The sequence below is a fragment of the Stenella coeruleoalba genome, assembly GCF_951394435.1.
Source record: "Stenella coeruleoalba genome assembly, chromosome: 13".
NCBI classification, from domain to species: Eukaryota; Metazoa; Chordata; class Mammalia; order Artiodactyla; family Delphinidae; genus Stenella; species Stenella coeruleoalba.
In genome coordinates, this window is record NC_137159.1 from 71,827,278 (window position 1) to 71,852,931 (window position 25,654).

A 25,654-nucleotide genomic window follows, 5' to 3' on the forward strand; every position below is an offset into this window, starting at 1 on the left:
TAAAAACTTTCCCAAAGCTTGAAGTTAATTAAATGGTGTTGAAGTAATTATTTTGTAGTATTTACATTTTGGTTATTTGCTTTATTTAAATCCCTGTATTTCTTTGGAGGGAAGGAATCTTTTGTAATGCTATTTATTCTGAGGTCTCTGTCACTGAGCCAAGTCACGACTGAAACCCTTTCATTGTAAGAGTGGTACAGTAGTGTAGTGCAGCAGTTAGGATGATGTGTGTCATATTATACTTGAACTGTTTTATATGCCAGAGGTCCTCAGACTTTCGTGTACTAAGAATCATTCAGAGGCCCTCATTTAAAATATCCCACCTCCAGAACTCTAGTTTAGCAGGTTATGTTTGTTTAATGAGAAGTCAGGTGCTTTATGATTCAGGTAGTATGTGGACAACACTTTGAGAGACACTCCTGAATGCAACTGTAAAAAGCCAGTAGAACATGAGAGAATGAGTAATAAATAAACACAAACTCATTTAAATCAATATTCAAAGAGTTATATAATAACTCACATTATTTAAAAAAATGGCTAGACTTCAAATATTTTACTATTTTGTCTTTAATTTAATAAGTACATAGTACTTATTCTCAGAGTGTGTTTGTGAAACTTCAGTACGTACAGATGCTCCATGAAAAAAGAGCTTGATCAAATAAGCTTGTGAAATGTTATATACTGTCTTCCATACTTAGAGCTATACTGCATGTTAACTTTTTTTTTTTTTGGCGGCACCTCGCGGCATGTGGGGTCTTAGTTCCCTGACCAGGGATTGAACTCAAGCCCCTTGCATTGGAAGCCTGGAGTCTTAACCACTGGACTGCCAGGGAAATCCCTGCATATTAACATACTAAAGACTATTACAAGTCCTGAAGCAAAAAACCTTGGACCTCATTGTTTCTCAAATTTATTTGTCCATGAGCCTTCCTTTGTTTCTCCTAATAATTTCTATTAATTTACAGAACAAACTTGGGAAAGTCTTGCCTTTTTTTTTCTTGGTATTGTGGAATTAAAAAGAAGTAGGGTATTTTTTATAATTAAAGAACTTAAAATCTTGCTATTTTTTATAATTAAAGAACTTAAAATCTTGCTTGAATGTCAAGACTTGGATGTGACACTTTAAAGATGGTAAATAAGGAGCTTCCCTGGTGGCGCAGTGGTTGAGAGTCCGCCTGCCGATGCAGGGGACGCGGGTTCGTGCCCTGGTCCGGGAAGATCCCACATGCCGCGGAGCGGCTGGGCCCGTGAGCCATGGCCACTGAGCCTGCGCGTCCAGAGCCTGTGCTCCACAACGGGAGAGGCCACAACAGTGAGAGGCCTGCGTACCGCAAAAAAAAAAAAAAAGTAAATATATAATGCTAAATTGAATATAATGAAGTGCCAAAATGTAGAGTTGCAGCTAGCAGAGGGAAAAAGGTCACTTTAGGTTAGATTCTTCAGGTAAGATTTTGAGGAACAGATGGGTCTTGAAGGATGAGTGGTGAGGTTTGATTAGGAGTAATGCTGGCCTGGACTATCTAAATTGGTAAAGTAGTTTACAGGTATCAGGTTCTTTATTCACAAATATGTCTTAGCTTAGAACATATGACAGTGCTTCCTCAGTGACTTATTTGTTGAATATGTTATATAGTAATGCTTTTCGAACTAACGTATATAAGAATTATCTGGGGAATCTTGTCAAAAATGGTTTCTGATTGGATGGGTCATGGGTGGAGCACATTTGAAGTGACAAATGTAGAGGCTGATCAAGTCTTGGATCAGTAGTTGAGTAAGATGACCTTTGAGGCACACTTTAAACTTGGTATTTTATAAATATTCTAGGGCGGAGTGTCTGAGGTAGTAGACAGAGAACAATATTAGGAATGGAAGGACCTAAATTCTAGGGTTTTTTTTTTTCTCAAGTTCTGTCAGTCATTTGTTAGCTATATGACCTTGGGCTAGAGTTAGTTAACTTATGTCTGAGCTTCTCTATTTACTCTGTTAAGGGTGGGGTTGGAGAAGGCAAGGGCCTGAGGAAGTGAAATAATACAATTTTAAAAAGCCCATTTCTGTGACCTCCCTGGTGGTCCAGTGGTTAAGAATCTGCCTTCCAATGCAGGGGACGCAGGTTCGATCCCTGGTCGGGGAGCTAAGATCCCACATGCCATGGGGCAACTAAGCCCGTGTGCTGCAACTACCGAGCCCACGTGCTCTGGAGCCCGCACACCACAACTAGAGAGAAGCCCGCATGCCTCAAATGAAGAGCCCGTGCACCACAACTGAGACCCAACACAGCTAAAAAATAAATAAATAAAGTAAAAAAAAAAAAGAAACATCCATTTCTTAAGTACATTAAGCATGTTTACTGTTAAATACTATTACATGATTGAATTGCATCTTAAATGGTTTTTCCCACCTCTACGTGGGATGGTTTGGAAGTAGCTAACCAGTTTTTCTGGGGAACTTAAACTAATAAGCGGAGGTGTATGTTACACAACTAACATGTTTATTATCCTTACTTATAGACAGTTTGATGTTTGAATTTCTAATTGTTTTTTCCTTTGTGCCGTTTAGTACGAAACGTGGTCTTGTGGCTTTAAAACTAGTTCATGGTAAATTGTATTACAGCACAAAATAAAAAATTGGTCTTTTTGTGAAAAACATTTTAGTAAGTGGATATTAATTCTATAGGTTATACTTGGATACCTTTAAACGTATATTGCAAGTATTTCTCATGTTTGCGAGTGGCTACATTTTGACTGTGTAATGTAGTTGTGTTGCTTTGGGAACATATGATACAGAAATGACATTTATGAAATGGATAGCTTTTATATTTTTTCTTTTTTTAAAATAAATTTATTTATTTTTGGCTGCATTGGGTCTTCGTTGCTGCACGTGGGCTTTCTCTAGTTGCGGCGAGAGGGGGCTGCTCTTTGTTGTGGTGCGCAGGCTTCTTGTTGCGATGGCTTCTCTTGTTGTGCAGCCCGGGCTCTAGGCACGTGGGCTCAGTTGTGGCTCGTGGGCTCTAGAGCGCAGGCTCAGTAGTTGTGGCATACGGGCTTAGTTGCTCCGCAGCATGTGGGATCTTCCCGGACCAGGGCTCGAACCTGTGTCCCTTGCATTGGCAGGCGGATTCTTAACCACTGCGCCACCAGGGAAGTCCCTATATATTTTTCTTAAAAGAAATTTGTAGCATAAAGGGAAATAACTCAAAAATGTTTAAATGGTAGTATATTGAAAATGATCATACATGCTTTTGAAATACTGATCGATAATCTTAAGTGATAAAGTATTAGCATATGAATTAAATCTTCTCTAAAGAAAAGGGAACCCTTTCCTGCACTCTCTTCCCCACCTATCCAGCATCCAAGGAATTGGGTGGCGAAGAGGAAAGCTTCTCCTCAGAGACAGTGACTCCCCTAGTTTGAAGACATGAAGCTAGGGAGGGATTAGCGGAAGCATGTTGGATGGAGGTCTCGGGTTGAGAGATTGGTTACATTAAACAAATTAATTAATTGAAAGAGCAAATGAATAAATGTATTTGAAGATAATGGAAGCCGTGTTTCTCATTGGAAAGGACTTACAAACAAACATAAAAAGGGCAAGTCTAGAAAGAAACTTAAGGTATGGAATTAGTTGAACGCATTGGTGTACACACATTTTTTCAATTATTATTTATGCACAGATAAAGAAATAGGTATAGATGTCTATATTTCTATGTATCAATATAAATTAATATATTTCCTAGCTTTCTCTGCTGAGAGGACTCAATAGCAGTGAAACTCCAGTAACATTGAGCACACCTAGTGCCCAGATCTTGATTTCTGAATACTATCCTTGCCTGAAAGGAACCTGAGCTTAATTTCTAGGATCAGGAAGGGAGAGTACTAGATGAGCCTACAGATTTCTTTTGTGCCAGAAAGTAAGGAAGTACTCAAAATGATGGGGACATGTCAAAAGAATATTGGAACCACTTTGAGAGGGCTCCTGATGGCCAAATCTTGTATAATTTGAGCAAAGAAATAGAGTAATGGATTAAAACCCACAGAATAAAGTAAGAATCCATGAATCCATACTGATACAAATAAATGAGTGACTGAATTGAGTAAGGAGGGTTGGGGAGGGAAAATTCTTTTTATTTATTTTTTGGTTGCGTCGGGTCTTAGTTGTGGCACTCAGGATCTTTTGTTGCGGTGTGCAGGCTTCTCTCTAGTTGTGGCACACGGGCTCATTAGTTGTGGTGCGTGGGCTTCAGAGTGCGAGGACTTAGTTGCCCCGTGGCCTGTGGGATCCTAGTTCCCTGACCAGTGATTGAACCGGTGTCCCCTGCATTGCAAGACAGATTCTTAACCACTGGACCACCAGGGAAATCCCAAGAAAATCCTTTAAAGTAGGATGCCAACTAAAACATATAGGAGTGATACGATTAGATAATTACCACCATGATGGTATTGGATAAAGGCAAGAGTAGTCAATGAATGCTGTGGCTAGTGGGTGGAGGTTTGTTGAGGAACAGGATATTGGTGAATTATCAGAATGATTTCACATAAACTAATCAAATACAAAGGGAAAAATAGTGACTTTACGGTGGAGAAACCTGGCAGACACCAACTTGACTAGGTGATCAAGGTTATACCTAATGATGGGTAGGTATAGTATGCATAATATCATGTCTGTATATTCTTTCTATGAATGTTATGGCCTGACTTGGGTTATGAGGAACATCAGGTAGATGCCCACATCACAAAGGGGATGAGGAGCCAAGCAGGAACCACCTTTGACTGACCCAGACTGATAGTCATCCTGGAAAATAAAAAGCCTATATTCTTTACAGTCAAGGGCATGAAAATGGGGAAAGACTAAAGGATTGTTCCAGATAGAAGGAGACCGAGGAGATCTGATAAGTACATACAGTATATGTTCCTGGTTAGGATCCTGAACCAGAAAGGAAAGAGAGACCTTTTTGGGACATTTGATAAAATTTGAATGTGTCTGTGGACTGGCTCTGTGTTATATCAATGATGATTTCCTAATTGGGAGGGTTGAATGATGCTAATATGGCAGAGTGTTCTAATTTTGGGAGTTACACACTGGAGTATTTAGGAGAGGAATGATGAATCATGTCATAAAAAGTTGTATCTACACATTCTGTAGGCTTGAAACTATTTTAAAATAAAAACAAACTAAACATACTTTTCTGAGGATAAATTTATCTTTCTAACTTTTTTGTTTCTGTATTTATAGATTATTACGTTTTGCTACACTTGTAGAGAGATTCCTTCAGTAAATGTTTATTGGTTGAATAAGCACTGTACTTTATCCAAGAATTTAAGAATTCTGTGAATTTTAATAGGATAATAAATACATTTTAAACTTTGTCTTTCAGAAAGCTGAAGTCGATGGTAGTTTAAGTGATAGCCATGTGTCTCCTCCAGCCAAACGCACTTTGAAACAACCTGATTCTGTTTGCAAAGACAAATCAAAATCACGAAGTACTGGTCAGCGAGAGGAATGGAACATATCAACTGGACAGGCCAGGTGAGAATGGAGAACTCCTCCATTGTTTTTTCATGAATTATTTGACATGATTCAGGGCTGATAATTGCTAATTTTCTTAAATTGTAAAGCTACCTGGCTAGAAATACTTATAAATTGTATTAAGCTTATTTTATAATTTCTGTATGTAATTTTATTTTCTCTAAATATGCCAAAAATATATGTAGTATGTAATAGAAACTAATATTACTAAAACAATAAGAATTTTGATAGATCTTGAATGTGCAGACGTGTTTATAGTCCTGAAAATTTAAGTAAAAACATATGGTTAAAATTATATTTTTTACTTGAAAATAAGATAAAATCTCCCCTTCCTAAAATTAAGTATTCCACTTGAATTGGTATACTAAAATGTAATAAAATCTAAATTAATTTTTAAAGAAATCTTTTCATCTATCTGGTTGTTTTCAACTTAAATTTGCTTTGTGTCTGTTTTGATATGTATTAGAAAACAATTTTACTCACTTAACCAAAGTAAGTGGTACTAATTTAATGTAGATAGGATAGGTGTATGCACACTCAGAAAAGATTTAAATTTTGAGCTTAGAGTCTTTAGCTTCTCTTTTTTCCAGTGTTTGATGTAGAAGTGCTGATGATGTGCCAACTGCAAACCAGAAGTAAAAGGGAATTCCCTTTTGACAATATTTTGATTTTATGTGTGTAGGTAAATTCGGGATACTCTTAGGCTTTAATGAAAATAATCTTTGCAGTTATATAGATTTTGACAGGCATTGTACATTTACTAGTCTCTAAAGAGTCTTTACCTATTTTAATATGTATTTAAAAATTTAAATTTTGCATTGTCTGGGAGTTAAGTAGATTATGTGAATCATAGTCTATTGATTTTTTTTTTTAACTTTACCATACTCCTTCATCTGTGAGATGAAACAGATCCAGATAACTATAATGATGTTACTTAAAATAAGTACAGCCCTTTAATTACACTTCTACACTTGATCTATCTGTTGTAATCTGTATCCTGTATTTATTAAATGAGTGAATCAAGCTTCTTTTTCTAGTAAATGCTCTAAAAAGTGTTCTTGTAGTGTTAAAAGTTTGACCTTTAATTGTAAGATAATTTTAACAGTTTAATTCAGGTGTAAGTCTCTGATACCGTAGATTTCCCACATCTTATCCACTCAAATCTTTTATGTAAATTAATCTTGATCATGTCTTTCATGTAAAAAGGCTTAAAATTCTTTTGAGGGGAGAGAGTTTTGCTTCCATTTAGGTACCTTAGAGTTTGATATTCCTTTAAAAAATACTAAGTACATTTTGAATAAAAAGCTTAAGAAATAATGAATACTAATAAAATTTACTGGTTTTTTTTTTTTTTTGGCAGGAGAATAATGTTTAGCAGGTCACACAATTTTAAAAGTTTTTTGAGTTAAACTTTCATCAAGGGATGTGATTAAGTGCTACACTGTTAGAATTAGACTCTTAGTGTTTCAGATGACCTGAAAAGAAATCTGATAGGTTTGACCTATCAGATTCAACATAATTGAATTTTAGGGAAACTTGTAGTTAAAGATATTTTAGATTTTGAGATAGTATAAATACAAAAATCAGGATTTGTTTGAAGGGTTGTATTAATTTTTATGTCATGAACCTGAGAATCCTAATTCCTTTGTTTTGGTACTCTAAAGTCTTAAGAGCATCTAAGGTAAAATGACTTTCACAAAAGTTCTTTCACAAAAATAATTTGTTAAAATACAGTTCATTGGAGGAAAATTGAATATAGATAAAAATTAGTATTACCTATGAAAAATAATGAATCCTAAAGAACTTTGTTAACAACCACTATATTCTTTTTTTTAAAACAAGTTATTTATTTAGTTAGTTTATTTATTTACGACGTTGGGTCTTCGTTGCTGCATGCGGGGCTTTCTCTAGTTGCAGTGAGCGGGGCCTACTCTTCATTGCGGTGCGCGGGCTTCTCATTGCGGTGGCTTCTCTTGTTGTGGAGCACAGGCTCTAGGCACATGGGCTTCACTAGTTGTGGCACACAGGCTAAGTAGTTGTGGCTTGCAGACTCTAGAGTGCAGGCTCAGTAGTTGTGGCGCACAGGCTTAGTTGCTCCGTGGCATGTGGGATCTTCCTGGACCTGGCCTCAAACCCGTGTCCCCTGCATTGGATTCTTAATCACTGCACCACCACGGGAGCCCAACAACCACTAAATTCTTTAAAGAAACTACTGTTGATTGGTGAAATAACTTATTTATTTATGTTTTTTTAAAAAAAATTATTTATTTTTGGCTGCGTTTGGTCTTCGTTGCTGCGTGTGGGCTTTGTCTAGTTGCGGCAACCGGGGGCTACTCTTTGTTGCAGTGTGTGGGCTTCTCATTGTAGTGGATTCTCTTGTTGTGGAGCATGGGCTCTAGGCGCGTGGGCTCAGTAGTTGTGGCATGCAAGCTCAGTAGTTGTGGCTTGTGGGCTCTGGAGTGCGGTCTCAGTAGTTGTGGTGCACGGGCTTAGTTGCTTCACGGCATGTGGGTTCTTCCTGGACCAGGGCTCGAACCCGTGTCCCTTGCATCGGCAGGCGGATTCTTAACCACTGTGCTGCCAGGGAAGTCCCCAAAATTTTGTTTTGTGGTCAGATGATGAGGGAGTAGTGAGGTGAGGCAGAAATGTAATCACCACTGCTGAGGCTCATTAGAATGAAGGCTGGTAGTGGTTAAAGTCTTTTCAAATGATTGATTTTGCTGAATTGAGGTTTAAAATTCTCATAAATTATTGAATGCCTTGGGTTTATGTGGGAAAGGGAGAATAAGTAATGATTTTTGAGTCTGATATTGCATTTGCAGTGTGCTTCACATAATTAAAGGTGTAGAAACTTTTTTTTTTTTTTTTTTGCGGTACGTGGGCCTTTTACTGTTGTGGCCTCTCCCGTTGCAGAGCACAGGCTCCGGACGCGCAGGCTTAGTGGCCATGGCTCACGGGCCTAGCTGCTCCGTGGCATGTGGGATCTTCCCGGACTGGGGCACGAACCCGTGTCCCCTGTATCGGCAGGCGGACTCTCAACCACTGCACCCCCAGGGAAGCCCTAGAAACTTTTAATGTAATAATTATCTAATGCAGAGTGATACTGTCTCCATTTAAAAAATTTAGGATACAGAGATATAGTGAAATATCCCGCACCCACACCCCCTCCCCCCCTTGTTTTAACATCTTATTGGAGTATAATTGCTTTACAGTGGTGTGTTACTTTCTGCTTTATAACAAAGTGAATCAGCTATACATATACATATATCCCCATGTCTCCTCCCTCTTGCATCTCCCTCCCTCCCACCCTCTCTATCCCACCCCTCTAGGTGGTCACAGAGCACCAAGCTGATCTCTCTGTGCGCTATGCGGCTGCTTCCCACTAGCTATCGATTTTACATTTGGTAGTGTATATATGTCCATGCCACTCTCTGTTTGTCCCAGCTTCCCCTTCCCCTTCCCCCTGTCCTCAAGTCTCTTCTCTTAGTAGGTCTGCGCTTTTATTTCCGTCCTGTCCCTAGGTTCTTCATGACCTTTTTTTTTTTTAGATTCCATATATATGTGTTAGCATATGGTATTTTTTTTTCTCTTTCTGACTTAACTTCACTCTGTATGACAGTCTCTAGGTCCATCCACCTCACTACAAATAACTCAGTTTCATTTCTTTTTATAGCTGAGTAATATTCCATTGTATGTATGTGCCACATCTTCTTTGTCCATTCATCTGTTGTTGGACACTTAGGTTGCTTCCATGTCCTGGCTACTGTAAATAGAGCTGCAATGAACATTGTGGTACATGGCTCTTTATGAATTATGGTTTTCTCAGGGTATGCCCAGTAGTGGGATTGCTGGGTCATATGGTAGTTCTATTTTTAGTTTTTTAAGGAACTTCCATACTGTTCTCCATAGTGGCTGTATCATTTACATGCAAGAGAATTCCCTTTTCTCCACACCCTCTCCAGCATTTATTGTTTGTAGATTTTTAGTTGATGGCCATTCTGACTGGTGTGAGGTGATACCTCATTGTAGTTTTGATTTGCATTTCTCTAATGATTAATGATGTTGAGCATTCTTTCACGTGTTTGTTGGCAAACTGTATATATACCTTCTTTGGAGAAATGTCTGTTTAGGTCTTCTGCCCATTTTTGGATTGGGTTGTTTGTTTTTTTTGATATTGAGTTGCATGAGCTGCTTGTATATTTTGGAGATTAATCCTTTGTCTGTTGATTTGTTTGCAAATATTTTCTCCCATTCTGAGGGTTGTCTTTTCGTCTTGTTTCCTTTGCTGTGCAAAAGTTTTGAAGTTTCATTAGGTCTCATTTGTTTATTAATTTGTTTTTATTTCCATTTCTCTAGGAGGTGGGTCAAAAAGGATGCTGTGATTTATGTCACAGAGTGTTCTGCCTGTATTTTCTTCTAAGAGTTTTATAGTGTCTGGCCTTACATTTAGGCCTTTAATCCATTTTGAGTTTATTTTTGTCGCAGCCTCTTTTAAAAATAAAAGAGACTTCATAATCATAAAGGATTTATTAGAGGATTAATTTAAGCAGTGAACCCACCTGGTTACATTTTAAGTGATTAATTTTTGGCAACCTTGATTTAAGAGACTTTTTAGGTACCTTTATTATTGTATAGGCAGACCAACCCTTAAAATCCCAATATTCTCTATTTTCATACCCAAGTATTTCATATTCTATCTCCTTCTTTTTCTCCTTTTTATAAAGAGAAATGATAATTGTAAAATGATGACAATAAACTATAATTGGTAATTGGATTGATTGAAGAACAAGTTTTTTTCTCCCCCCACCTTAAAATAGATCTTTCATTAGCAATGAAATAAAAGCCAATTAAGCACTGTCTTCTTTTTTTTATTTTTTTTGCGGTACGCGAGCCTCTCACTGTTGTGGCCTCTCCCGTTGCGGAGCACAGGCTCCGGACGCGCAGGCTCAGTGGCCATGGCTCACGGGCCCAGCCGCTCTGCGGCATGTGGGATCTTCGCGGACCGGGCACGAACTCTTTTGAATAATTTAAGTGTGTAAAATTCCAACCATTTAGTCTTACATACAGCTAAAATTCATATGGAGCCAAGACTTGTGAATTAAGTGATTAAACTGAGTTAATGTTATATTGGGTCCAAAGCCAAACTATATTTATTATTTTTCTATGTGGTTTTAAGTGGATTTTAAGAGTGATTCTAGGGAATTCCACATGTATAATCTTCTAAGGAATGACCTGTTAACACATCAATTCTATTACTTTAGAGTCAAACTCATATACCAGGAGGATTGCGTATTTGTATATAAAGGTGCTAAAAATGAAATACTTTCTAAGAGGTAGTATATTAGAACAAGATGGTTATGTTGTTTTTATGGGGAAAGGAGGGATGGAGTTTATTTATTTTTTGTGGTACATGGGCCTCTCACTGCTGTGGCCTCTCCCGTTGCGGAGCACAGGCTCCGGACGCGCAGGCTCAGTGGCCACGGCTCACGGGCCCAGCCGCTCCGTGGCATGTGGGATCTTCCCGGACCGGGGCATGAACCCGTATCCCCTGCATCGGCAGGCGGAGTCTCAACCACTGCGCCACCAGGGAAGCCCGAGATGGAGTTTTTTATTTTGTGTTTTTGATAGTCTGAAGGCACAGAATAGTTTTTGTTCATACCTTTAGTCATCCTATCTGTGACCTTTATTAGACAGGGACATTTATAATTAATATTTATAACATTTATAATTTTACATGAAGAATGCTGGAATAACCAAAAATGTTAGAATATTTTAGTTAAAAAATGTTGTGCAAACCACATAGATAAGCGGATGACAGTCATATGTACTGTTTTTTGAATGTCCTCTCTCCCCCCTTTTTTACTCTTTGAAAACGATAATTGTTGGATATTTCAAAAAATACTCTAGTAAGTTTAAATTGATAGCTCTTTTACTATGTAACAATTTAGCTTTTGGTTTTGAATTTCTAATTATAGTAAGGCGTACTGTGACTTTTTTCATAAGTCTTCATGTTTTAATGACCCTTTAAGTATCTTTCTAGTGACTTAACATTTCTGTTCCTCCACCAAAAGGGAGAGTTGTGCAATAGATTTTGAGAAATTAGCTAAATTTTCATTTATTAGTTTAGAATGTGTAATATAATACTTTGAGGAAATTATTAAGTGGTGTTGGTGTGCAAATACTTTTTTCGTCTTACAGTTTATCATTTGAATAACTTTGTCATTGTTTGAATTTTATGTTGTCAACAAAAACCAATAGTAAATGTCTGTGACCATTGTTACTTATGGCGTCAGCTGACTTTATGATACATATTAAGCTTAAGCCTTTTCATTGGATTTTAATTTATAGAGTTGAAGACAGTAAGTTCAGTTTGTAATCTGTTATTAAAACTTTTCTTGAAGTAATGAAACGACTCTTAGCTAGTATATTTTATTAATTGGTATATTATCAGTCTTAGGGTAAAAAAATGTCTTTACTCTTAAAAAAGTAATATTACATTACTGACATTTTAAAGATTAAAATGATTCCACCAGTATTTGCATTTCTTGCTTCTTTAAATGAATGTTGATGTGTTTGCGTATTAAATATAATTGTGTTCTAGGTTAACTTCTCAGCCTGGTGCTACATTACCAAACGGACATAGTAGCTTATGTGAGTATTCTGTTATGAAACTGGTTAGTATTGAAATTCTTATAATGTTGTTAAGAGTATTAAAGTGGGGTAAAATAGCGTAATTTACTAGTATGCTAAGTATACTGTTGGAAGTGACTGGATTTCAGTCATGGTAAATATGTAATTGCTAAACACTGAGAAATCAGTACAACTGAAATAATTTAAATTATTATAGCAGATTGTAAACAGTTATAGAAATTTTAGATTTTGGATATTAAAGCCATTTAAGAGGTTATAGTAAGCTTTTTATAGTCTTTTAAAAGTAATTTTTGATTTTTTTTCTTTCTTTTTATACTCTATACTTTGAAATGGCAATTTCTCTCTTCTTGTAGCCCTTCGAAGCCATCCCCTTCGAGGCGAAAAGAAGGGAGATGGGGACCTTTCTTGTATAAATGGTGACATGGAAGTCAGAAAAAGTTGTCGTTCCAGGAAAAACAGATTTGAAAGCGTGAACCAGAGTTTGTTATTTGATCAACTAGTAAATAGGTATGAATGCTTTTGCAGTCAGCAGTTTCATGTAACTGTTGATTTTTTTAAGCCAGTTATGTTTTAAAAAGTAACTTAAGCACTGACTTAGCAATCAATACAATTATTTAAAAACTTAATTTGAATTAACCATGGCTAGCAATGATTGTCAGTTTCTGGTTACTTTATTACATTTAATACAATTTATGTGATAGCTCATTTTTTCTCATACTTTTTAAAGCACTTGTGCATAGATAATATAAAAAGTAATTTTATTTTGACTTCACTACTATAGTCCTTTAATATTTGCTCATTTAACATTTGTGTTTTTGACAATTTTCAAGCAGCATTAAGTTTCATTATTGATATATAGTAGGCATAGTTTTACTTAGTCAAGATTCTGAATTGAAAGTCTTTTGAGACTGCACATGTTGGATGTAGCCTAGCTGACTGTTCAGTGTCTACATGCAATGAAACTTTATTCTTCTCAGCTAATAAATCATCCTCCTTAATCACTGCAGTAGCCTGGAGAAGTGAGGTCAGTGTAATTGCTATTTGAAATGAGAAGAAATTATATTCTATTCTATAGTGGTAGTGTCAGAATTAGTTATTATTCGTTAAGTACTTAGATCAGTATCTGGGCTATGTGTGTGTTTAAAACATAAAATGTGCCAATGTTACCATATATTTTGTGGATGTCAGTGTCCTCTAATTTCTAAAAGTATCTATTCAGTTACCCTTATATTAGCTTTAAACTTTTTACAAATTCTTTTTTCTATACAATTTTTAACACCAATTTTTAACAAATGTGCCAATGTTACCATATATTTTGTGGATGTCAATGTCCTCTAATTTCTAAAAGTATCTATTCAGTTAACCTTATATTAGCTTTAAACTTTTTACAAATCCTTTTTTCTATACAATTTTTAACACCATCTTCAAGTAAAAAGATTTGAATTTTTTTTTTTCAGTGCCTTAAGTCTGGTAGTCAGTTATTTGTAGTAGCATTATGAATTTAAATATTTGCAGACTTACAAACAAAGGTCTTATATTTGTAAGTTATATTAAGGTAGAAGATGTTCTGATTCCATCTTTTTTTTTTTTGGCTGTGCTGCATGGCTTGTGGGATCTTAGTTCCCCATCCAGGGATTGAACCTGGGCCCCAGCAGTGAAAGTGCTGAGTCATACCCACTGGACCACCAGAGAATTCCCTGTTTCCATCTGTTTTGGGGGCATTATCTTCTGGTGGATGCCAGTTCAGAAACAGATATTAATTGGGATGTTAGGTACAGTTACATATCAGGATTTAATTATGCGTTGACGAAGAGCTCTTTTACATGTATGACACAGTGTTTGATTCCATGGTTGTCTAAACCCTAGTTTTATTATATAATTGTAGTACTGCTGAAGCTGTACTACAGGAAATGGACAATATAAACATTAGAAGGAATCGTCGATCAGGAGAAGTAGAACGGCTTCGAATGTGGACAGATACAGAATTTGTGAGTATATTAACTTTAACAACCTTTGCACGTATTTTTTATTTGGACTGAGGAATTGAGAGAGAGAGAGAGCAGCATTTGGATTTTCTTGAATTAACAGAATTGTTCCTTCTTCGTTTCCAGTTTAATCTGGGATTTTATTCTTTTCTTTCTTCTTTTATCCTTAACCCCCTTGCCACAACCTTCCCCAAAAGACCCTCTACACTTCTGCAGAGGGTCATCTTAAAGTCCACCTCTGATTCTGTCACTTTTCTCATCGGAACCTTTAACAGTCTTTTTTCTTTTTTTTGGGCACTGTGCGGCACGTGGGATCTTAGTTCCCCACCAGGGATTGAACCCGTGCCCTCTTCATTGGGAGGGCAGAGTCCTAACCACTGGACCAACAAGGAAGTCCCTTTAATGGTTTTATAATGTGTACTGAATTAATTAAAATCACCTTGACCTTCATAATCTGGTTTCAACTTTATCTTCTCACATACCATTGCCCAAATATAAATGAATCATTCTTATTCTCCTATCTTTTATTCCTGTTAATACTTCTGGTTAAGGCCTGATGCAGTTCTACCTTTGTTTCAAGGCTCTTTTCAGATGCTTCCTCCCCTCCTCCCCCAAACACGGCCGGCAGGGGCGGATTAATCTTTTTGAATTCTAGACTCTTCTGTACCTTTTGCTTGTGGGATCTCAGTTCCCTGACCAGGGATTGAACCCTGGGCACAGCAGTGAAAGCCCAGAATCCTAACCACTAGGCCACCAGGGAACGCCCATGTACCTTTATTTATGGCATTAAACTTGTTCTAGTTTATTTTATTTTATTATTACTTTTTATAAATTTTATTTATTTATTTATTTTCAGCTGCGTTGAGTCTTTGTTGTGGCGCGCAGGCTTCTCATTGTGGTGGCTTCTCTTGTTGTGGAGCATGGGCTCTAGGCACGTGGGCTCAGCAGTCGTGGCTCGTGGGGTCTAGAGCGCAGGCTCAATAGTTGTGCACAGGCTTGGCTGCTCTGTGGCACGTGGGATCTTCCTGGACCAGGGCTCGAACCCGTGTTTCCTGCATTGGCAGGCGGATCCTTAACCGCTGCGCCACCAGGGAAGCCCTCTACTTTCTTTCATAGTTACCTGTGACTTGACTTGTTTTATCCTACTAGGCTGTAATTTGCTTAAGGGAGAAAGTATGTCCATGGCATTGTAGTTTTACATTTTCAAATATTTTATAAGTTTTATTTGTTTTTCCTCTTGTTTCTTACATGTATTGAATTCAGGAAGGTCCATTTTCATGAATCTTTGCCTTGCAAATAGGTCCTCAGTAAATTTTATTGAATGGGCATGTCCCATTGGGTTAATGATATTTATAGCTGGGAATAAAATTCATGTTAATATTTGACAGATTTCTCTCTTTAAAAGGAAAACATGGATATGTATTCAAGAGTGAAAAGGCGAAGAAAGTCACTGAGAAGAAATAGTTATGGGATACAAAATCATCATGAAGTCTCTACTGAGGGTGAAGAAGAAGGTTTGTGAAAGCACCTTATGAAATAAATACTATAAAGTTCAGGTGGGAGCGAAGAAAATATGTACAAGTAATATATGTGTAATATTGCTGGATGGGTGATTTTTGGCTTTAGAGGTCTATGTTACATAATTTGGAATAATTTTTATTCCATTGGCATTTCTGAGTATTCATTTTCTTCATTTAGAAAAATGCCTTTGCTGTACACTGTGCATTGTTATGTAATATATCTTATTAGTAGCTATTGGTAGTCCTTAAGTGACCTAATCTGGTGTAGCATTTGCCATGGGCTGATTTGCGTGTTAGGTGAGGCCTCTTTTGTATTTAGGTACGTTCTAACTGAAAGTCTCTGTCCATAGCCACCTTCTATCCATAGCCTCTAAATCTCGGATTATTTGGGTCTCAAATTTAGTTATGGACAGAGGAGTAGTAAATGGTACAGTAAAGAGAGACAGCCAGAACTAGTGGAGGGAGTTGTACTGCTCTTTTCTGAGGCCTGTCTGGGTTTTGAATTGATGAATCCTGACTGGAGTTGTCGGGCTGGAGCTGGGAACAGATGAAAGCACGTTTGCCCCAAGGATTATAAATTGATGACCAGTGCATCCATAGGATTTAATTCTGTAGGTGTTAACCTTCTTTATTAAAATGGATTTTCAGAAGATTTGGTGTACTGTAAATGCAAGGTAGTTGTATTTCACCAGGGAACCTTATTAGTTCTACTATTTGTGTAGCTTAGATGGAGAAGAATGGGTTTATTTCTCAAATTCTGTAATTAATATATTATTAGCAAGTTTTGAAGAGGTGATATTTCTAATGAAGGTATTTTATTGAGCAGATATTATTGTTGTTACAGCTAGACCTCTATATTGCTTCCTTTGGAGAAAATCAGTATAGGTGAGACAGATTTATAATGTGATTTTTGCCTTATCTTTAACTGAACATCTTTGTAGATTTCCCAGAGTAGATTTGCCATGTATAGAATTTCTTCCCATAATAAATAATGCAAGGTTTTTTTTCAAAAAGTAATTTTTTTGAAGGTTTAAGGAAACTTATTTGGGTGCAAGTGATTTATAGTGTTATTTAGTTAAGTAATACTGTATTTACTGATTCTCTCTATAACTTAATAATAAACATTTAGGGGCTTCCCTGGTGGCACAGTGGTTGGGAATCCGCCTGCCAATGCAGGGGACACAGGTTCGAGCCCTGGCCCGGGAGGATCCCACATGCCGTGGAGCAACTAAGCCCGTGCGCCACAACTACTGAGGCCCGCGCTCCTGGAGCCCATGCTCCAGAGTAGCCCCCGCTCACCGCAACTAGAGAAAGCCCGCGTGCAGCAACGAAGACCCAACGCAGCCCAAATTAAATTAATTAATTAATTAAAAAAATGACAGATGTAAAAGAAAATGCCTTTCTTAAAAATATTAGTTCTCTGCTAAATATATCAATATGATCATATTTGAGCTCCTGATTTACCTATGACCTTTCAGTCTTTTTTATTACCTTTTTGGTCATACAAAGCAATAATAGAATGACTCAAAACTTTATTACAGCACACTTCATTCAATGCCCAATTAACCACTGAATAAGGTCAATATTCACATACTACTTGATAGTTCAAAAAAAATGCTTAAAGGATAATTATCTTACAGCAAGAGCAATTTTTGTTGGCAGTATAATGATTTGTTAGGCCTGTTGACAACAGGTAAACACAGATTAGTCATTTTGGTAGAAAAATTCAGGCAGGGATTGAGAGAGAGCATAAAGTAGATTTCTGGGGTATTGGTAATAGTTTATGCCTTGACATGAGTGATCACTTTATGATAATTCACCTAGCTATACATTTAAAAAATAAATTACGGGACTTCCCTGGTGGTGCAGTGGTTAAGAATCCACCAGCCAGGGCAGGGACGCAGGTTAGATCTCTGGTCTGGGAAGATCCCACATGCCGTGGAGTAACTGAGCCCGTGCGCCACAGCTACTGAGCCTGCGCTCTAGAGCCCTCGAGCCACAACTACTGAAGCCAGCATGCCTAGAGCCCGTGTTCCACAACAGGAGAAGCCACCACAATGAGAAGCCTGTGCACCACAACAAAGAGTAGCCCCTGCTCACCACAACTAGAGAAAGCCCACACGCAGCAATGAAGACCCAACGCAGCCAAAACTAAATTTTAAAATAAATAAATAAATAAAAAGTAAATTATAATGTACATAAATTCTAAAAGTTTATTTTTAAAATGTGGTTTGGGGGACTTCCCTGGCAGTCTAGTGGTTAAGACTCTGTGCTTCCAATGCAGGGGGCATGGGTTCAATCCCTGGTGGGGGAACTGAGATTCCACATGCTGCCCGGCGTGGCCCAAAAATATAAATTTAAAAAAAAAAAAAAAAAAGGCAGTTTGGCTATAGCTATAATGTGACATCTATTTATAGTTTAAAATAAAAGTCTGGTGAAACTTTATAAGCTTATGGTCCTCAAATGCAATGTACTTTATGATTAACTTTTTAACCACAGGAATTGTCACTATAACACAGTCATATTAAGACATTGAAAAAAATGTTAAAACTGTCAGCCATGCTCAGTGAAATAAGAAACTAAAAATGCAAAGGACTTTACAACTTACTCATGACATCTGAAAGCTTACTCTAAGTTTTTTAAAATGTTTATTATTATTATTATTTTTTTGGCTGCGTTGGGTCTTCGTTGCTGCACGCAGGCCCCCTCTAGCTGTGGTGAGCTGGGGCCACTCTTAGTTGTGGTGCGTAGGCCCCTCATTGAGGTGGCTTCTCTTATTGTGGAGCATGGGCTCTGGGCTCTAGGCGTGCGGGCTTCAGTAGTTGTGGTGCGAGGGCTCAGGAGTTGTGGCTCGCAGGCTCTAGAGTACAGGCTCGGTAGTTGTGGCACAGGGGCTTAGTTGCCCTGCGACATGCGGGATCTCTTCCTGGACCAGGGATTGAACCCGTGTCCCCTCCATTGGCAGGTGGATTCTTAATCACTGTGCCACCAGGGAAGTCCCCATCAGGATTCATTTTTTCTTTTTTTTTTTTTTTTTTTTTTTTCTTTTCCCTTTTGCGGTACGCGGGCCTCTCACTGCCGTGGCCTCTCCCGCTGCGGAGCACAGGCTCCGGACGCGCAGGCCCAGCGGCCACGGCTCACGGGCCCAGCCGCTCCGCGGCATGTGGGATCCTCCCGGACCGGGGCACGAACCCGTGTCCCCTGCATCGGCAGGCGGACTCCCAACCACTGCACCACCAGGGAAGCCCAAGGATTCATTTTTAATTGTATTGATTTATGCTGTATCATACAATGTTGACATTTTTAAAGCTAACTTGTGCAGAAAGAATAAAATAAAAATAAAAATATTCAGTTCTAGAGTGGACCAATCCTTGTGGATTAAAACAGTATTTTATTTTGTGTGTATGTGTGTGTGTGTGAAACTAGAATCTCAAGAGGAAGATGGAGATATTGAGGTTGAAGAGGCAGAAGGAGAAGAAAACGATAGGCCATATAATTTGAGACAAAGAAAAACAGTGGATCGATACCAAGCACCTCCAATAGGTAAGAGACTCTAAGTAACTTCTTTCCTTTTTGTAGTAGAGTAGCTTATTCTACTCCACCCCTTAAAAAAATCAGTGTTGCTGAATTTAAAAGAATGAAATCTCTTATAGCAGTTCTTTAGGGCAAGTTTCTCTGTGTTCCAAGTGGTTAAGTATTGATAATTCAGCTACAGTCAGAAGAGGGCAACTTGGCCAGTAACCTATGTTTGTGTTTTGTTTTGGTTATTTTTTTGAGAAGGAAAAAGTTTATCTTTTTTTTTTTTTTGCGGTACGTGGGCCTCTCACTGTCGCGGCCTCTCCCGTTGCGGAGCACAGGCTCCGGACGCACAGGCTCAGTGGCCATGGGTCACGGGCCCAGCCACTCTGCAGCATGTGGGATCTTCCCGGACCGGGGCATGAACCTGTGTCCCCTGCATTGGCAGGCGGACTCTCAACCACTGTGCCACCAGGGAAGCCCATATCTTAATGCTTTTAAATCTAATGACAGGTAATCAGTTCCACAGGTACTGTTTTATTCACTTTCTTCCCAGCTGTTGGGAAATTCCATCACTATTGATTTCCTCCAATTCTTAAAAAATTGAAATAAAATTCACATATCATGAAATTTACCATTTTTGCTGGGTTTTGCTGATTTTTAATCTGTACAGTTTATTGCTTTTTAGTATTCACAAGGGTGTGCAGTCATCACCACTATCTAATTCCAGGACATTTTATTACTTCTACACTTCCATCCCCACAGCCCTTAGCAATCACTAATGTATTGATACTTTCTGTCTCGATAGATTTGCCTATATGTGACCTTTTGTGTCTAGCTTCTTTCACTTAGCATAATGTTTTCAAGGAAGAACCTGGATCATTTTATTCAAACTCTTAACGCTCTGAAGCAGTGATTGATTCTCTGGAATTATTAGAGTTACCTCACAAGAAGCTTGCCCAAGTATGTAGACATTTCTCTACTCCAGTTAAGAGTCACTGTCAAAGATAGCCCTGTTAATAATGGGGGAGGTATGTTGGGACAGAAAAAAGATTGTGAGCCATTTTTCTAGTTTTTTTTTTTAAAAGCGTTATTAAAGAGGTATAATTTATATGTAGTTCACTGCCATTGCATATATAATATTTCATGTGTACAATTTGGCAAGTTTGAACTATCTGAACTATCTGAGGGATATACCTATGAAACTGTCACCGCACTCAAGGTAATGAACATGTTCATCAACTCCCCCAAATTTCGTTCTGCCTGTTTATAATCTACTCCTAACTTTCTTTTGCCTCCCCACTCCTAACCCTCAGGCAGTGACAGATCTCATCTGCTTTCTGTCACCATAGATTAGTTTACATTTTCTTTAATTTTATATACAGTATATACTCTTTTTTTGGTCTGATTTCTTTCACTCAATATAATAATTGTAAGACTCATCCATGTTGTCGACTTTAACAGTAGTGTTTTTATTGCTGAGTAGCATTCCATTGTATGGGTATATCACAATTTGTTTATCCATTCATTTGTTGATGGACATTTGGATTGTTGACATTTCTGGTGTCTGGCTATTATAAATAAAGTTGTTATGAACATATATTTGCAAGTCTTTGTTTGGACATATATTTTCATTTTTCTTATAAACACCTAGGAGTGGAATGGCTGCGTTTTATGACTATGTGTATGTTTAAGTTTCTAAGAAATTACCAAATTCTTCCAAGGTGATTATACTGCTTACATTCTCACTAAGAGTGTATGAGAGTTTCAGTTGCTCCATATTCTTGCCAACATTTGGTGTGGTTATTTTTCCAAGTTAATTTTAATACATATTTATTATAGTTTTAATTTACATTTCCCTAATTACTAATGATGTTGAGCATATTTTTATGTGCTGATTTGCCAACATTATCTCTGGTGAAGTATTCAAATCTCTTGCCCATGTTTTCAATTAAGCGGTTTGTTTTTTTATTATTGAAGTTTTGAGAGTTCCTTATGTACTTCAGGTATCAGTCCTTGTGATTTGTAAATAGTTTCTCAGTCTGTAGCTTTAAAAAAAAATTCTCTTAATAGTGTCTTTCAAAGAGAAGAATTTGTAATTTTGATGAATTTCAGTTTATGAAAAAATTTATTATTTTTTTTGCGGTATGTGGGCCTCTCACTGCTGTGGCCTCTCCTGTTGCGGAGCACAGGCTCCAGACGCGCAGGTTCAACGGCCATGGCTCACGGGCCCAGCCGCTCCGTGGCATGTGGGATTCTCCCGGACCGGGGCACGAACCCGCGTCCCCTGTATCGGCAGGCGGACTCTCAACCATTGCGCCACCAGGGAAGCCAGAAAAAATTTATTTTTTATAAATTTATTTATTTATTTATTTTTGGCTGCTTTGGGTCTTCGTTGCTGTGCACAGGCTTTCTCTAGTTAGCTGCGGAGAGTGGGGGCTACTCTTCTTTGCAGTGTGTGGGCTTCTCATTGCGTTGGCTTCTCTTGTTGCAGAGCATGGGCTCTACGCACCTGGGCTTCAGTAGTTGTGGCACATGGGCTCAGTAGTTGTGGCTCACGGGCTGTAGAGTGAAGGCTCAGTAGTTGTGGCACACAGGCTTAGTTGCTCCAAGCCATGTGGGATCTTCCCAGACCAGGGATTGAACCCGTGTTCCCTGCATTGGCAGGCGGGTTCTTAACCACTGTGCCACCAGGGAAGTTGCTCTCAAAAATTTTTTAATGGGTTGTGCTTTGGTGATGTGTCAAAGAGATCTTTGTTTAACCCAAAGTCACAAAGATTTAACTTAACATTCTTTTTTAGAATGTTTATTTGAAACTTACAGTATTTACCACAAAGTTTTAATTTTTGTTGTGCTTCTTCTAGGCAGCATTTAGAACTTGAAGACATATGACTGGCTTCTGTTCAGAAAGTTAACAGAACTAATTTCTTCTTCTTTAATACATCAGTTTATCAATTTATTATCAGTTATTTCTATGTTCTTTTTTTTCTTTTTTTCTTTCAGTACCAGCTCATCAAAAAAAGAGGGAAAATACGCTCTTTGATATTCACAGATCTCCAGCAAGAAGGAGTCATATCAGGTATGTTTTGTTAGTTTTTTTTTTTCTTTTCCGTACGCGGGCCTCTCACTGTTGTGGCCTCTCCCTTTGCGGAGCACAGGCTCCGGACGCACAGACTCAGCGGCCATGGCTGACGGGCCCAGCCGCTCCGTGGCATGTGGGATCTTCCCGGACCGGGGCATGAACCCGTGTCCCCTGCATCGGCAGGCGGACTCTCAACCACTGCGCCACCAGGGAAGCCCTCCTCTGTGGATTTTATTACTCCCTCTGGCCACTCAATGGGAAATGCTCCTGGAATTAAGTTTATTCTTTCATTCAACAAATCTATGTTGTGTATCTTCTGTACGCACCAAATATCATTCAAGGCATTGGATATTCAGAAGTTAAAAATGTAAAAATCCCTCTTCTCTCGGAGCTTACATTCTACTAGAGGGAGATAAACTAATGGATACATAAACATAGTGTGTCAGATCGTGACAAATGCTTGGAAAAAGATAGTGGGGTGAAGGGGAACATAGAGTTCAAAGGGATAGGAATGGGGGCGATTGTATCACCTTCTGCACAGCCTACATATTCCTTCAGGGACAGGAATGTGTGGGGCTTCTTGAAGTGATTCATGTAAATGGAGAAAAAGGACCCAATGAGATCACCTGATAGTCTCAGTAAAGGTGATGATTTCAAGAGTTCTCCTTTTTAAAAAATAAATAAATAAATAAATAAATAATTTATTTATTTAGCTGCGCTGGGTCTTAATTGAGGCATGTGGGATCTTTAGTTGCAGCATGTGGGATCGTAGTTGCGGCATGTAGGGTCTAGTTCCCTGACCAGAATTCCGGCCCTCTGCATTGGGAATTCAGCATCTTAACCAGTGGACCACCAGGGAAGTCCCAAGAATTCTCCTTTTTAACATTCAAGTAGTATCAAGTTTTCCTAGCTTCTGAACATACCAAAGCATTCATATTTTTTTTGTCAGATGACATCTCTCCTAATGTCATCTTTCTGTTCCACTTTGGGGGGATACTTTTTTAGACCTGCAGCAAAGTGACTGCTGTAGGACTTAAGATTGCTTTCATGGTTTGGATCCACCACTTACTGGATCTGATGTCTTTCTCCTTTTTGCTTTACTGTATCATTTTGCAGGAATATAATCTCAAGTAATTTACTCGGAAAGAATTTGTGGAAGTCAACTTTGCATCTTTGTAAATGTCTTCTATTTTCATAGTTCCCAGTAGTTTTGTGAGTTAAGAGAATTGTAGATCCAAATAGGTTTCCTCTAAACCTTTAAAGTTCTTGCTTCACCGTACTCCATGACATATTGTTGCTGTTGAGAATTCAGTCTGGTTTAATATCTTGTTTCTTTGTAGATGAACATAAATATATATATATATGTGTGTGTGTATATATATATATTTGTTCGTTTGTTCAGTTTTTTGAGCCTCTTGCTCTAGGCCCTATTGGTTTGGAGATTTTTTTTTTTTCAACTCTGGGATATTTTCTTGTATTATTTTTTGTTAGGTTTCTTCTCTTCATTTTTTTCCTCTTCTGCTTAGTAACTACTGTTATGTTAGTCCAACATTGGACATTGGTCCTCTGTGGCACTTGCCTTTTCTCTCATTTTTCTTTGTCGTTTTTGCGCTCCCCTTTTTTTTCCTGAGAGATTTTATTCTTTTTATCTTCCGTCCTTGCAATTCTATTCAGGCAAACATTAAAAAAAATTTTTTTTTGCGGTACACGGGCCTCTCACTGTTGTGGCCTCTCCTGTTGTGGAGCACAGGCTCCGGACGCACAGGCTCAGCAGCCGTGGCTCACGGGCCCAGCCGCTCCGCGGCATGTGGGATCTTCCCGTGCTGGGGCACGAACCCACGTCCCCTGCATCGGCAGGCGGACTCTCAACGACTGCGCCACCAGGGAAGCCCTCACGTAGCTTTTTTAAAAAAAAAGCTTTATTAAGATCCACATCATATAATTCAGCTTTTTTTTTTTTTGGTATATTCACAGATAACTGGAACTGTTGCCACAGACAATTTTAAATACTGTTTCATCTGCTTAGCAAGAAACCTGTTCTCTTTAACTCTAGCCTTCCTACCACTACCCCTATGCCCTAAGTCCTAAGCAACCAGTAATCTGCTTTCTTTCCTCATAGGTTTGCCTATTCTGGGCATTTTGTAAAAATGAGAATATAATATGTGGTCTTTGTGACTGGCTTCTTTCAGTTTACATGTTTTCTAGGTTCATACATGTTGAAGCATTTATCAGTACTTCCTTCCTTTTTATTGTCAAATGATGTTCCAAGGTAGGACTATGTCACATTTTGTCCATCTCCTCATTGGTTGATGGTCATTTGAGTTGTTTCCAACTTTTGGCTATTATGAGTAACGGTGCTATAAAAATTCATGTACAAGTTTTTATGTGGATATATGTGTTTTGTTTTTTTTTTTTGGCCATGCTGTGTGGCTTGTGGGATCTTAGTTCCCCAACCAGAGATCGAACCTGCCTGCATCCTTGGCAGTGAAAGCATGGAGTCTTAACCACTCTACTGCCAGGGAATTCCTGGATGTATTTTTGTATTTCTCTTGACAATATACCTCAGGGTAGAATTATTGGGTCATGTGATTACTTTATGCTTAATCATTTAAGAACTGCTTGAATGTTTTCCAAAGTGACTACACCATTTGACATTCTCTCCAGCAGTGTATGGGACTTCCAGTTTTTCACATCCTCCCCAGCGCTTAATATTGTCTGACTTTTTGATTCTAGCTGTCCTAACAAGTATGAAATGTATCTTATTGTGGTTTTTGAATAGCACTTCCCTGATTACTAATGATATGAGGCATCTTTTCATGTGCTTATTAGCCATTTTAAAAGTTTCCTTTGAGAACTGTCTCTTTGTGTCCAGTGCCTATGTAAAAATTGTGTTGTGGTGTTTTTTTTTGTTTGTTTTTTTGCGGTACGCGGGCCTCTCACTGTCGTGGCCTCTCCCGCTGCAGAGCACAGGCTCCAGACACACAGGCTCAGCAGCCATGGCTCACGGGCCCAGCCGCTCCGCGGCATGTGGGACCCTCCCGGACTGGGGCACAAACCCGTGTCCCCTGCATCGGCAGGCGGACTCCCAACCACTGCGCCACCAGGGAAGCCCTGTGTTGTCTTTTTATCATTGACTTGTAAGAGCTCTTTATATATTCTAGATTCAAATTCCTTATCAGATATATGATTTGCAAATATTGTATCCTATTTTGTGAGTTGTTACTTTCTTGATGGTATTCTTTGAAGCACAAAAGACTTTAATTTTGATGAGGTTCAGTTTATCTTTTTTGTTGTTGTTCATGTTTTCATGTCATATCTAAGAATCCATCGCCATATCTACTGTCATGAAGATTTACTTCTGTGGTTTTTCCTAAGAGTTT

General features: G+C 38.3%; 1 protein-coding gene across 6 annotated transcripts in view; it reads left to right on the plus strand.

Annotated features, from left to right (window-relative positions):
* Window positions 1-25,654, plus strand: part of ATAD2B (ATPase family AAA domain containing 2B) — a 151,144-nt gene that overhangs the window by 16,207 nt on the left and 109,283 nt on the right. For all 6 annotated transcript variants that reach the window (XR_013831073.1, XR_013831074.1, XM_079940979.1 and 3 more), the window contains exons 2-8: window positions 5,369-5,520; window positions 12,122-12,171; window positions 12,525-12,678; window positions 14,057-14,159; window positions 15,562-15,670; window positions 19,103-19,219; window positions 22,196-22,271. Coding sequence is in view for 4 of the 6 variants with exons in the window: in XM_079940979.1 (XP_079797105.1) it covers window positions 5,369-5,520; window positions 12,122-12,171; window positions 12,525-12,678; window positions 14,057-14,159; window positions 15,562-15,670; window positions 19,103-19,219; window positions 22,196-22,271 (761 nt within the window). In the remaining 2 variants the exon portion in view is untranslated. The remainder of the gene's footprint in view (window positions 1-5,368; window positions 5,521-12,121; window positions 12,172-12,524; window positions 12,679-14,056; window positions 14,160-15,561; window positions 15,671-19,102; window positions 19,220-22,195; window positions 22,272-25,654) is intronic.